Genomic DNA, 14175 nt, shown 5'->3' with positions numbered 1-14175 from the left:
GATGAGGACAATGAATGTACAAATGCGCTTTACACAATTGATGTGTGTATGGATTGTGATAAGAGTTGTATGAGCCCCTAATAAAATGATTTTTAAAAAACAAAACCCACCCATTCCCACTCCCTTGACCTGCCCAGCATGGCTATACACTTCCAGCAAGACACACGCACACACATTTATTGTGAATTCAATGTGGGGTTAGAGTTCAGACCGTCAGTTGGCCCTGAGGAATCTTTAAATCAAACTTATCTCCAGAAGTCCCCTTTAAGCCAAATATTAATTTAGCTTTGTCAGTGAATGTTTGCACCATGGACCTTTTATTTGCTCCTTTAAAGGATTACGTGATCTAGATGAGACACTGACAGGGCAGTGAGTTTATGTTTGCATTCTTAGCCTTGTTCTCGTAAACTTCACCTCCATATTTTCTGTCCTTTAGAGACGATTACTTTGCAAAAAAGAATGAAGAAAGAAAGCAAAATAAAGTGGAGGCTAAACTACGAGCTAAACAGTGAGTACCATCAGCATTTTTAACTTGTCATCACACTTGAATTCCTTAAAACTTTGCCTATGGTGGAGTTAATAATTCAGGGAAGAGCCAATGATGAGCTCTGAAATTGGTATGAAAGAGCCTTTCCATTGGTAGTAAAATGTTAGGGTCTTAACCTGCCTGGTGGCCCCGGGGGCAACATTGTGTTGCAGTTTAGCATTGGCTGATCAGAAAACCTGAGGGCTAGCTAGCTCTGGTTGTTAAGCAGTTTAGTATTGGTGTTAGATTAACTTGTACGATTGAATTTCTTTATATATTAAATGAAACTGGTTCTAGCTGTGACATTTTTATTTGTAGAGAGCAAGAAGAAAAGCAGAAGTTAGCAGAAGATGCTGAAATGGTAAGTGTTATTGGCATCTAGAAATCTCTTAAAATTTGTAAAATGTGAAATAAATGTGTAGTTGTCATTGCACTAAAGTAATGCAAATAAACGTGAAACCACACTCTCCTACCATCAAGTCAATTCTGACTCCTGACGACCACAAAGTCAGCAGTTCAAAACTATCCGGTGCTCCTCAAGAGAACAGAATAGGCTTTCTATTTCTGTAAAGAGGTACAGTATCAGAAGCCAACGGGTAGATGTACTCTCTGATAGTTCTGTTCTACTCTATGTTTATACAAGTAACACCTAGTACCATTACTTTTCCAGAGTTAGTGTAATTACTAGATGTATATTTCTTTGTAATTGTCACACAGAATAAATGAAAACGAGAAGCCACAGTAGAAGGACAAAACACTTCATTGTTAAACTACTTTTAAATATTTTCTTTGCTAATTTTTTTTCTAAGTAGAATTGTCATTTTGTGGCTGTGGTTACATTTAAGAACTTTCTTGGTTGCTTTGTCTATTTTTGTAGAAGTCTCTAGAAGAAAAGATGGGCTGCTTGCTGAAGTTTGCAGGCGACTTAGATGATCAGACCTGCAGAGAAGATTTGCACATCCTTTTTGCAAGTCATGGAGAAATCAAGTGGATAGACTTTGTCAGAGGAGCAAAAGAGGTTGGAAACATGCTTTTTAGCAAGCAGTCCATTTAAAAGCTGTAGAAACTAATTAGAAAGGTTTAAAAAATGTTTATAAAAGGTTTTACGTGTGATTAATTACAGGTTTTGCTATTGCTCTCATTGGATGTACTGTGTAATTTTTCTGAATTCTCTGAATGATTTGGTATTGATTGGCCAACTTATTTTTATGACCATTCATTTTGCTAATGTTCAATAAAATTGATACTGATAATGGTGTAGGACATGCACGGTAGGAAAAACTGAGTTTGACGGGAGAAAATTCACTGCAGGACTAAGGAAGGTGTGCCATTCGTTTCCTTCCTTTGATGCAGGGAGTAATTCTGTTTAAAGAAAAAGCTAAAGAAGTGCTGGATAAAGCCAAAGATGCGAGTAACAATAACCTACAACTAAGAAGCAGAGACGTGGTGTGGGAAGTCCTAGAAGGAGAGGTGGAGAAAGCAGCACTGAAAAAAATCATGGAAGATCAACAAGAATCCCTGAACAAATGGAAGTCAAAAGGCCGCAAGTTTAAAGGGAAGGGAAAGGGAAACAAAGCTGCCCAGGTGGGGTCGGCCAAAGGAAAAGTACAGTTGCAGGGCAAGAAAACGAAATTCGAGAGTGAGGATGAATGCGATGAAAATGGTGGTGCAGCTGGTGAGTTTTTTTCTACCTTTAAAAAAATTTTTTAGTTTCATTGGGGATCTGTTTTTGTGAAAAAATGCAGCAGAGAACAGTGTCGCGTGTTTTCAGCTTCTGTAAAAATGAGTCTTGAGTTATTGTCATTTAGCCAGCTGTTCTTGTGTAGCACAGCGAGAGGCGATTTGGAAGACAAGTTTAGGAATCAGGTCATCTATACGAAAAGGGGGGAAAATTTTTTTTTCATTGGTATCAGGAGTAAGCTGCTAGTCTTTTAAAACAATGGTTTTTAAAATCCATAATTGTGTGGTATTAAAATCAAGTAATGCTTGCTGTGACAAATTAATTCTGCTGTTTTAGGACCAGTGAAAAGAGCAAGAGAAGAAGCAAACCAAGAAGAGCCTGCATCCAAACAACAGAAAACAGAAAATGGTACCGGAGACCAGTAGTGTAAGCGACCATTGTAACATTCATTTTATTTACAATTAATCTGCTTTCTCTTGGAGATTTTTAAAAAGAAAATCGAATTAGGTCCACTTCAATGTCCACCTGTAAGAAAGGAAAATATTTTTGTTTTGTCTTTTTGTTATCAGATGAGGATTTTGTAATGTATAGCTGTGTGTTAACAGATAATTCAAAAGGAAGGTTCTTCCACTAAATTGCCTTTTTAATGTGGATATATTAGTATAAAATTTAATAAAATATATGCTATATAAAAAGAGCAAAAACCTAGTTTTTTTGTTTTTAACTTTTGGTTTTGTGCATTCAAAAGGGTTATGTATTCTTTTTTTGGGGGGGGGGGTTTATTCTTAAACCAGATCATTTGCTGTTTGCTTAGAAGCCCATCATATAGTGAATTAGCATCTCATTTCCTCTATTTGCTTGCTGTATTTACTTAGGAAACTTGGTAACAGAAGAAATCATTACTTATTGAAAAGCTTACATCTGAATGTACTTCAGTCAGAATCGAGAGACTTACTGATTTCTTTTTGTGAAATCTGTATGATGCTGGCAGGTCATATCTCAGCTCTGTAAAACAAAATACATTTAATGTAAAAAATTACATTTTCAAATATACAGCCACTGACTTTTAAGAACTAAGAAAGTAGTACCCAATGCTTGTAAGCTAAATAAACATTTTAGACCCACCACTTTAGCTCATCCAACCCTGACTCAATGTAGTCCCAAGATTAGCCACAGCAAACTAAGCTTGGTATTTCTACAATTTTGGCCATGTATCCTGAAATTTGACATTGCGGGGAGAAGTTTAGGGGATAACAGATGGAACAAAATAACTATCTTCCATGAAAATGATAGTAGCTTTCTATTAATTTCCTGATCAGTTTTAATAGTAACCAGCTATTCAAGATGTTTTCATCCTGATTTTAGTGATCATATGTAGCTAAATATTTACCCATTAAAAGCTCTCAGATACACACTTATTTTTCATGTTCTTTTTGTAGAATGTAGGTTTTCCAAACTCTTTAATCAAGCTAATAAATTTTAGAGAAGCAGCATTACGCTTACCTGCTCTTTACTTTTGCAACATTAATCCTAACCCTCTAGATCAGAGCTTCTTAGATTATAATGTATAAGAACATTACCTGGGGATCTTGTTGAAATGCAGATTTATAATTCAGTGGGTCTGGCCTAAAACATTTCTAACAAGCCCTCAATGGATACAGATTGATGGTCTCAGGACCACACCTGGAGTAGCAAGGTTGTATAGCTAGGGATACTAATAGGACTTCTAAGTGCTTCATATCATATAATACCTTAAGAGAGGTAAGGAATGAGCAATACTGAATATACTAAGCAGACTTGTTAATGCTATTAGAAGCAGTTACATGTTTAACATAGTGCCAACTTCTGGTCAGTTTACTATCATCTGAAAAATATCTCCCCCTATTGTACTCTTATTTCAGGCTTTTCAAAATTATTTGGATTATAGTTAGCTTCTAGTAATGTTTTTCCTGTTTTGATGTTTGTGAATATTATCCAGTTTACTAATAAAAATGTATCAAACTTAATTCAAACCTAGTGTCAATGTTTACATTCTACCCCCACAAAAAGAAAACTTTCTAGTTTTGTGGCTCGGTGTCTAAAGGGCTAAAAGGGAAGGAAAAACAAGACTAAGGGGAAAATAAAATCCCAGTTCCAGCAGACAGACGATCCAGACAGTTCTTAAGCTTTGCAGTGGTGGCATTTCCCATTTGTGGGTTGCAAACTGAGGTCTGACCCATGCTCTTTGTCACTGATGCTACAGTGCTCTGCTTGAGACCCCAGTAGAAATTTTGGGTAAAATGCATAAATCAGTAGCGTCTCCAGCAAAGTTGGATGAACATGTACCACAACAAACTTTGAAAACATGCTCATCCAACTGCACCATTTTCACCTGTGCACATTTTGTCACACGAAAATGTTCTTAGAGTATTTTTACTCAGTACTGTTATGAAAACTAGGTAATTCATGTTGACTCTTAGATAATTAGGGTTGGGGTTTGTTTTGTGGGGAAAGTAAATCCATTGTCTTACCTGCAATAATATCTATCTTGATTTTCCATTCTGCAGCTTTCTTTTGAATATGCTGAACATAAATGATATGTTAATATCAGTTGATTTTAAAACAGTCTTTTAAACTTACTTTTTAGTAATTGATAGCAGGTTTTGGCATTTTCATATTTTCTTAGAATTGAAAGACAGCCCGTACATGTTAAGCAGAGTAGAACTGCTCCGTGGGCACTAATGGACGGCTGACCCAGTCAGGGGAAGGTTTACTGCCTCACACACTGAAGGGGGTGTCAGAGTCAGAATGGACTTCCGGGCAGTGGGTGTGTATTGGGTCAAACCTTTTCAGCTCTACCACTAGGGGAGTTTGAAGTTGAGTGTTTAGCATTTGCAGCACCTGGGAGAAAACTGGTTTCTTGCTTCTTTAGAGATTTACAGCTTCAGAAGCCCTTAGGGGCCACTATAAGTCAGAATCCACTTGATGGCAGTGGACTGTTTGAGTTAGAGGATGCAGGCCTAAGATAAGCTTCAGTGGCATTGTTAAATATCTCCTCCTCCTCCTCCCATTGAGTCAATTCCAACTCTGCAACCCCATAGGGTAGGGTATTTCCCGTCTTTCTCATACACCGTAGCTGGTGGTTTTGAACTGCATAACCCACTGTACCAACAGCTCCTTGCTAATAATATATATCGCATCTTTAAAACTATAAATTTCCCGCCCAGGAGGAGCGATATAGCAGTGCTGCGGCTGCTGTCCCTGCTGGTCACGGCCGGTGGGCCGCCCCGGACCAGGGTCAGTGCGGAGTGCCTTTCATCCTGGGAAACAGGGCTGGCCGCACCCTCGCCCGTCACGCACCGCACATTCATGGGGAGCCTGGTGCTAAACCATTCATAGAAGACCTGTTTCTGGGTCGGGTTTCGCACGTAGCAGAGCAGCTCCCTCGCAATCTATTGAAACCTCAACACAAGGGTTAGTATTAAAAAAATTAAAATAAAATTTTAAATTTATATCAGCTCTTTCTAGAGCAGTGAGTGCTTCTCAACATTCCTAATGCCGTGACCCTTTAATGCAGTTCTTCATGTTGTGGTGACCCCCCCAACCATAAAATTATTTCGTTGCTACTTCATAACTGTAACTTTGCTACTGTTGTGAATCGTCATATAAATATCTGATATGCAGGATGTATTTTCATTGTTACAAATTGGACATAATTAAACATTAGTGAAGCATAGTGATTAATCACAAAACAATATATAATTATATATTGTGAAATATTTGTTTTCCTATGGTCTTAGGCGACCCCTGTAAGGGTCGCTCAACACCCAAAGGGGTTGCGACCCACAGATTGAGAACCGCTGTTCTAGAGCATAAAGTAGGGATTGTCGATATTATAAATTCACTCTTAACCCTTCTTCACAGCATGCATACTCCACGATTTAGTTACTAGTACTAACTGAAATACTTCTATACTATTGATATGAAAAAATGCATTCACATTCATAAAATAATTCACTTAAAATTTAACCATCAAGGCGGCCAAGCAGTGGTGATAGTGTCGTCTCTTAGTGGTAGAACATGGCAACACTAAACAATGAAGATGGGTGTGATGAAGCTTAGAAATTCAGCCACATATAACAATTGTGCCACGTTTTCCTGACACCCTACTTGGGCTCCATGTATTATATATGAGAAAAAATGTGTATTATGACAAGCTCTACAGAATAAAGGTAAAGGGCTGATTCCTTACTGTTTGAAAGACATCTTTGAAAGCATTTGGGAACTTGAATTTGGGAGGGTAAGCTTCAGACTCACTCCCTTTACTGTGAGAGTGGCTCACTGTACCTGAACATGTGCTGAACATGTTTTCCTCCTGGGCACCTGGGACTTGGGTATGTCAAAAGGAGGGGGGCTTCTATGACCAGTCTTCAATATAGAACCTGGGCAACGAGTCTAATGAGTTTCCTGGTTGACTATTTCACACATGTTACAACTTGGGGGAATCAAGCATATCTTGTGTGACTCCACATCAGGAGCGGATTCTGGAAACATTAATGCTTGGTTTTCTCTGTACTTGGCCCCTGCACCTTTTTCCTTTCCGGGTTGTGCTCTGGTTACATCACAGCGAATCATACAAGGACATGCTAAGTCCTAACATCAAATCTTGGGAACCCCTCAACACGCTGGCTTTTTAGGTATCTATAGTGGTGTTTGCTTTCACACTCTTGTAGGGCTTTACTTAGCCTAGTGGTGAGGTTGGGAAAGCCTTGGTCTAGAAACTGCAAGGCCAGCAGCAGTTCAAACCCACCAATGGGCTTGGTTTTATTGGGAAAGTTATGCTCTGTTCTGTTGCCTACCTATGCATATCAGTACTTAGTGATGTATTTTTTTAGCCATGTGATTTTATATCTTTAGAGTTACTAATTACTGTATACTCAGAACTAGTTGCCAACTGGATTCCAGTATACATACATAAATAAAATAATTTTCTTATAAAATCACAACTCTTCATGTACCTACTCCTCACCAACTTACCTTGTTATCCAATACTTCACACAATAGTGAAAAATCTGACTTCTGTGCATTTTAACAACGTACTTTGTGAGAAGCCCCGGTGGCATAGTGGGTTACATGTTGGGCTGTGAACCACAAGGTCAGCAATGTGAAACCACCAGCTGCGCTGAAGCTTTCTCCTCCCTTCCAGTCTCAGAACTCGGGCAGTCCCCATCCTGTCCTATAGGGCCTCTCACTGTGAGTCAGAATCAACTCAGTCTGGTTTGTAGTGAATGCTGAGCTGGAAATAACATTGGTTGTAATGGCAAAGGTTCTGTGTTAACTTGGCTGGGCCTGGATTCTCAGTGGTTGGGCAGTTAGGTAAGGATGTAGTCATCTTTCATTTTGCACAATGCTAATTTTTGTGTAATGACTGCAGCTTTGGAACCTTAACTATAGGAGTGCGTGCTCTAGAGTTACAGTAAATAGCTATACATAGCAATCACATGCAGCACTGTTCCAAATACTCTATAAATATCAATTCTCAACAATCTTAAAATTATAAGGCACTCTTAATTCCATCTTATGCATGAGAAACTGAAGCTTAAGGAACTTGACCAAAATAACAGGAAGTAGCAAAATTGGGGTATAAAACTCGGGTAGTCTGGCTCTAGAGTTCTTAATCTCTGCTATTAAACTGTTGGGGGTGGGGGATATCTTTCCTGCCAATTCCTGGTATGCATCTTATATATTCACCTATTTGGGGGCTGACAAGAATAAATGGGAAGGGTTGGATCTGAACTCAGGTCGATTTAGCTCCAGAATGAGCGATCTTAAAAATCAGGCCTTACTGCCTCCCTCAACATAACCCCAAACAAGTGGGATGACAGGATTAAAGCCTGTCCCAGGCAATCCAAAATATATTTAACAGCAACTGGCCAACAGTTCCTACCTAAATAGTTCTATAAGCTAGAAGACAGCTAACTAGATTCTAACTGGTTAAATATTCAATATCAAGGGTGTTAAAAAGGTCCATAAAAATGGGTACTTTAATTTTTTGAATTCACAGCAAGTTCTTAAAACACTGCCACATGTTTATAAAAAACGACTGATGATTTAAACTCACTTCTCTAGTTGCGGATTTGTGTAAAGAATATACTGCTGTTCTTGCCATGTCCAAAGCCGCCTTCAGAAAAGCCATATCTGTTCCTGTGTAGAATGGGAAATGCTTTATACATTTTGTTCCTGTCATCAGACTGCACTGATAAAGTTGGAAACATTACCTCCTCCCCCCACCCCTCCAATCCAAATTAACCACTTCAGAACAGGATACAAATATTGAAATACCCTTTCAAGGCTGATAGACCAAGACTAGACTTTATACTGTCTTGGTCAAATAAAGCTAAATTAATTTTTTAATTATGTACTAAACAAATAACTTTCAAAGAGAACAAAGGGAACATAAAGAGAAGGAATTTAAATCACTTAGGGTGACTTTTTATTTATTTTTTAACATTTTATTAGGGGCTCATACAACTCTTATCGCAATCCATACACATCAATTGTGTAAAGCGCATTTGTACATCATTCTCAAAACATTTTCTCTCCACTTAAACCCCTGACATTAGGTTCTCATTTTTCCCCTCCCTCCCCACTCCCCCCTCCCTCATGAGCCCTTGATAGTTTATAAACTGGTATTTTGTCATAACTTGCCCTGTCCGGCGTCTCCCTTCACCCACCTTTCGGTTGTCCCCCAGGGAGGAGGTCACATATAGTTCCTTGCAATCGGTTCCCTCCTTCCTACCCATTCTCCCTTCACCCTCCCTGCCTCGCCATTCACACCACTGGTCCTGTAGGGCTCATCCTCCCTGGATTCCCTGCATTTTCAGTTCCTATCTGTACCAGTGTATATCCTCTGGTCCAGCCAGACTTGCAAGGTCGAATTCGAGTCATGGTAGTGGGAGCGGGGAGGAAGCATTTAGGAACTAGAGGAAAGTTGTATTTCTCATTGTTGCTACATCGCACCCTGACTGGCTCGTCTCCTCCCCGAGACCCCTCTGCAAGGGGATCTCCAGTGGCCTACTAATGGGCTTTGGATCTCCACTCCGCACTCCCCCTATCATTCACGATGACTTCTAAAATTATATACATCTTTTCTCTTGAGGCAGCGGGTCTCAACCTGTGGGTCGCGAGCCCTTTGGTGTTCGAACAACCCTTTCACAGGGGTCGCCCGATTCATAACAGTAGCAAAATGACAGAAGTAGCAACAAAAATAATTATATGGTTGAGGGTCACCACAACATGAGGAACTGTATTAAAGGGTTGCGGCATTAGGAAGGTTGAGTGAGAATCACTGTTTAAGGGATTCTCTAGCTTGGCCCAGAACACACAAAATAGCCACAGTGAGCCAGTGTTACTGCGTTGAAAATCTTGAATGTGTTAGGCATTAAGTAAAGGTCCTAAAAGTATAAAGTCATTTACAGGTTCATAATCAAAAGTAGAGCAAATCATTAGAGACAGATAAGTATATAAATAATAAATGAACTAAGACAAATTTAGGAATAGTAGATGGAAAAATCCCAATTCGCTAGTCAGGCATTAAACAAATTGAAAAATAATGATGGCAACATATGTACAAATATGCTCGATACAATTGATGTATGGAATGTTATAAGAGCTGCAAAAGCCCCCAATAAAATGATTAAAAAACAAAAAATTGGAATTACGTTAACAATACAGGTAGCTTATTCAGAATACTGAGAAATTATCTAACCCAACCAGTCAACAATAAAATGGTTTTAAAACCCCACTTTTCTAGAAATACATCAATGTACCTGATTTTGTTACTAACCTTTATTATTCTTAGTCCCAAAGGGAGGATTCATAATTACTGTATCAAAGGACTTAGACATTCTGTTAGGTAACGCACACACATCACATTGAACCATATCAACATTTGTTAACTCAAACTCTTCGACATTCTTATTAAATATTTCCAATGCCTCTTCATCTATGTCAAATCCAACACACAACCTATAGAAATACAAAACACAGTATAAGTACTTACATCTCCCAAGTTAAAACAAGTAAAAACAAAACTAGCTGAGTTCAACTAATAACAAATCAAGAGTTCATGAGTGCTGCTCTTCAACAGCAAGATTTCTCAATCGGCCAAGATGTCTAGAGGTTGGGAACTCAGACTGTACATAAAGGGGGGCATCTGATTGCTGCTATTACCTTTAATTCATTTATTTTTAGTAGTTTGTGGGCAGTATCAGATTCTTGCTCCCCCAACTTCATACTGTAGTGCCCTAAAAAAACTTTTAATCCTATATATGCTGCTGATTAAAGCCACTCCATCCCTATATAGCAGGGGTGTCAAACTGTGGCCCATGGGCCAAATGTAGCCCTCGAGGTAATTTTTTTTGGCCCTTGATGCTCTGAAATACAATGAAAATAGAAAAAATTGTTATGAAGAAAACAGCACTTAGGGGAGATCGAGGCAATACCGTACACACAATTCCCTCATTAACCCTTTAACTACTGAAGACAAGTGCATAGTGCCTTTCCTGGGGGCCTGTGGACATGTGTAAATGCGCTGACTCCGTTCCAGTGACATTTGGAAGCGATATGTCTGCCACTCAGTGTCACATAACGTAAACACATCCCAATAGCGAGAAGGTTAAAAAGAGCACTCTGGGTTGTGCTGTTATGAATCACACCTAGCGGCAGCGCTAGTTCACATTTTTAGAGGAAAGCTGTTACAATTGTGTATCAGTTTGTCAGCTGTCCAACATTTTATGTTTTTTATTAGTTACTTTGTTATATTTTCCTATGAAAACTAGTAGGAGGAAAGTGCTGGCAAGTTTGGGTAAAAGAATAATTTTAGTTTTATAAATACATTAAATAAATGTTTAAATAAAAGCAATTCTATAGTGTTTTAATTAACCTATCCATATTCCTGAGTCCTCACTTCAAAATATAAATTTAACAAAATTTGTAAATGTGATGTGGCCCATGTGAATCTTGCCTGTTGCATCAAATGGCCTGCCTGCGTTTTCACCGAGTCTGACAGCCCTGCTCTCTAGTATTCCTGGATTACTTACCCTGCTCCTAACATTGCCGTTCCAATGCTAAGCACTCCACAACCACATCCAAGATCTGCAACCGCTTTACTTTCAATGTCATCATATGTGTTATGGATGGTATAGAGCATACATGCTAAAAGTCAAAAAGCACAGGAAGGAAGAAGTAAGCAACATCAAATTGTAAATAACCCTTCCTAAAATAATTTATTTGGTTTTGTATTTGCCCCTACCACCCCCCAGATTACTTAGTGTCCCAGACTACGTAAAGCCTGACATAACGTATGTAACAAGTGCCACAAAAGAGAATACAACATTGGGGTGTTTCCAAAATCTGGTCTCTGTTAAGGATGCCAATGGCAATACTTTGACCCACCTATAAGGTCAAAATGTTATAGTTTTCCTCAACCTGTTTAACACATTGCCACACATGCATGTACATACGTGCATCTTACAAAAGGAAACACTGAATGAATGAAAAGTTCCATGAGCTTTTTGAAGCCCCCTTCCCCTCATAGATGTTTGTGTGGTTGTACCAATTCTTTCTTTGATTCCAAAACATTTTCTACACAATAAATGTAAAAAGGTGGTAAGAGTAAACAGGTTTGAAAATACATACTTCCTTGTCAAAATACAAATTTGGCAGCCCTAAATCAGTCTGCAAATTGTTTTGGAATTTTACTGATCTGTGAAGTCACAAGTCTGGGAACTACTACTATCAAATCAGGCCTGACAGAAGAACACAGATCAGTTTTGCTACAAGTTTGTCATCAGAATACGGATATGAGATCACGCTGGAACCTGTATCTGAAATGTTGAGTTCAGACACACGTGAGCTACAGACATATATTCATAATCTACAAATGAGGCTTATTTGATAAGAACACAGTTAAGGGGCGGGGTAGAAGCTGCCATGATACACGGGTCTTGGGTATAACGAAGGTTAAGTATGAGTACCACTGTCTGTCAATTTCTTACACTGGTGGCTGCATGTTTCTATGATGCTGGAAGCTATGCCCCCAACGTTTCAAATACCGACAAGGTCAAATACCCATGACAGGTTTCAGTGGAGCTGCGAGACTAACAAGACGAGGTAGAAAGCCTGGTATTCTACTTCTGAAAACTAGTCGATGGAAACCCTCGGTATGACAACAGAATATTGTCTGATAGAGGGCTGGAAGGAGTCCCATGGGCTGGACCAAAAAGCAAATTCACTGCTATTCATAAGGGACTCGTAGCAGGTTCATAAGACTGGGTAGAATGGCCCCTGTAGACAATAACTTTTTTTTAAAGACTAACTCTTTCTGGGAGTAGAAAGTCATGTCTATCTCCTGTGGAGCAGCTGGTGGTTTTGAACTCCTATGCCATGAGGGCTCCTTCTAGGTTAAAGGCACTCAAATTACCCAGTGGCTGCACCAGTGATACGGGTGATCACGAAGAGGCCCGGAGCAGGCAATGTTCTGTAGCACAAGGGGCTGTGATGAAGTGCAGAGGACAGCAGCTAGCAATAAAACGCAGAAGCAGCACCACTGATCTTGCCCTGTGGTGTTGGAACCCAGCGGATGTCCCGGGATTCAAAGGCTTCTCAGGCTGGTTGTTGCTGTAGGTGCTCGTCTTTGAAGCTGGTACCATGAAGACTAAGCACACCCGTATACGTTCTACCGTACATGTTCTATACGAAACAAACTTACTCGGGGGAAAGTGGATGACATGCAGAAGCCTTACGGCAAGAAGATACTAAAGAAGTCAAGAAAACGCTTCAAGTAATAGGAAAAAGAAAGCTGGCTTCAATCCAAACTGGTTTTGTGCTGTATTTGTTTGGAATCATGACATAATTATGTGCTAATATGCCTCAGCTCAGGAGACCTTTGAAAGGAAGGCTACACTGACCCAAATGTTGGATTGTATCCTGTCACTATCTTGTCCACCTGCCCCCGTAATTTATATACAAAAAATGTTGGTTTTTACACTGTTCCCACTGATCACAATGAATTGGTGGCCTCAAACCAGATGCGGTGGCCAGTTTTGCTTCAGTCAATGTTACTCGTCTGAAGTAAAGTCTACAGAGGTGCACAGTAATGACTTAGGTAAGGCTCTGGTTGTTGACAAACTGGGAGTCAAGTATCAGAAGGTGCCTATCAAAGTATTTGCCATAGCAGTCTGACTGATGATTGTTAAGAGCTGTCCAGCCAAGGACACTGTCAGCTTCACTGCCCAGGTGATCATCCAGAACTGTCCAAATCAAATCGATACTGATGATGCATTGTGCTGGACACTGAGTTGCAGGAAAGTGAGTGCCCCTCAACTGAGACGGCAGAGGATGGCCCCCGGTTCTCTACATCGGGTTGATGCCATGACAGCCATGGCTTTGAACACACCACATATGGAGAGCTTGGCAAAAAAGGTATTAATTTTCATCACCTACATCAAATACTAAAGTATATTCCTACTTATGTATATATTTCTTTGTTGTTTTAGGGCTCGTGTGTGTGTGTGTGTGTGTGATAGTATAATGTGTGGGGGTGGGATTGTGATGAGTATGTGTGTTGGGGGAGTGAGGATGTGTGTATGGTGTGTGTGTGGGGGGGATGTGTGTGGTGTGTTAATGTGTATGTGTGTGCAGAGGGGGATTGTGATGACTACATGTGTGTTGGCGTGGGGATGGGTGTGTGTGTGTAGAGGGGGATTGTGATGTGTGTTGGTGGAATGGGGATGGGTGTGTGTGTAGGGGGATGGGTGTGTGTGTGTGTGTGTACAGGGGGACTGTGATGAATGTGTGTGCTGGTGGAATGGGGATGGGTGTGGTGTCTACTTATATATATTTCTACAACAAAAAGTCTGCCCAGAAAACTCAGAAGACTAAAGGAAGACTGCAGACAACAGAAAAGTGGGAGAAGGGAGACATCGGT

The 14175-nt window shown here is 39.8% G+C and overlaps 2 protein-coding genes across 3 annotated transcripts in view; one reads left to right on the top strand and one right to left on the bottom strand.

Moving 5' to 3' along the window:
- Positions 1-4213, top strand: part of SSB (small RNA binding exonuclease protection factor La) — a 12662-nt gene extending 8449 nt beyond the window's left edge. The window contains exons 5-9 of the mRNA XM_004703756.2: positions 437-508; positions 845-887; positions 1404-1544; positions 1880-2201; positions 2544-4213. Coding sequence (XP_004703813.1) covers positions 437-508; positions 845-887; positions 1404-1544; positions 1880-2201; positions 2544-2632 — 667 coding nt within the window. The 3' untranslated portion in view covers positions 2633-4213. The remainder of the gene's footprint in view (positions 1-436; positions 509-844; positions 888-1403; positions 1545-1879; positions 2202-2543) is intronic.
- METTL5 (methyltransferase 5, N6-adenosine) overlaps positions 2633-14175 on the bottom strand; it is a 17678-nt gene continuing 6135 nt past the window's right edge. Inside the window, exons 2-7 of one of the 2 annotated variants that reach the window (XM_004703755.2) lie at positions 11288-11402; positions 10033-10214; positions 8308-8390; positions 4718-4769; positions 3163-3212; positions 2633-2732 (exon numbers count right to left, since the gene is read on the bottom strand). In XM_004703755.2, coding sequence (XP_004703812.1) covers positions 2694-2732; positions 3163-3212; positions 4718-4769; positions 8308-8390; positions 10033-10214; positions 11288-11402 — 521 coding nt within the window. In that variant the 3' untranslated portion in view covers positions 2633-2693. Of the gene's footprint in view, positions 2733-2966; positions 3213-4717; positions 4770-8307; positions 8391-10032; positions 10215-11287; positions 11403-14175 lie in introns of those variants that run through there. The other variant, XM_045298613.1, reaches the window with a different exon arrangement.

The sequence above is a fragment of the Echinops telfairi genome, unplaced genomic scaffold, assembly GCF_000313985.2.
Source record: "Echinops telfairi isolate 266 unplaced genomic scaffold, ASM31398v2 ScPeMD7_4;HRSCAF=17, whole genome shotgun sequence".
In the NCBI taxonomy this organism is placed as follows: domain Eukaryota; kingdom Metazoa; phylum Chordata; class Mammalia; order Afrosoricida; family Tenrecidae; genus Echinops; species Echinops telfairi.
Note: the sequence above shows the minus strand (reverse complement) of the source record. Positions and strands in the feature narration are given on the sequence as shown.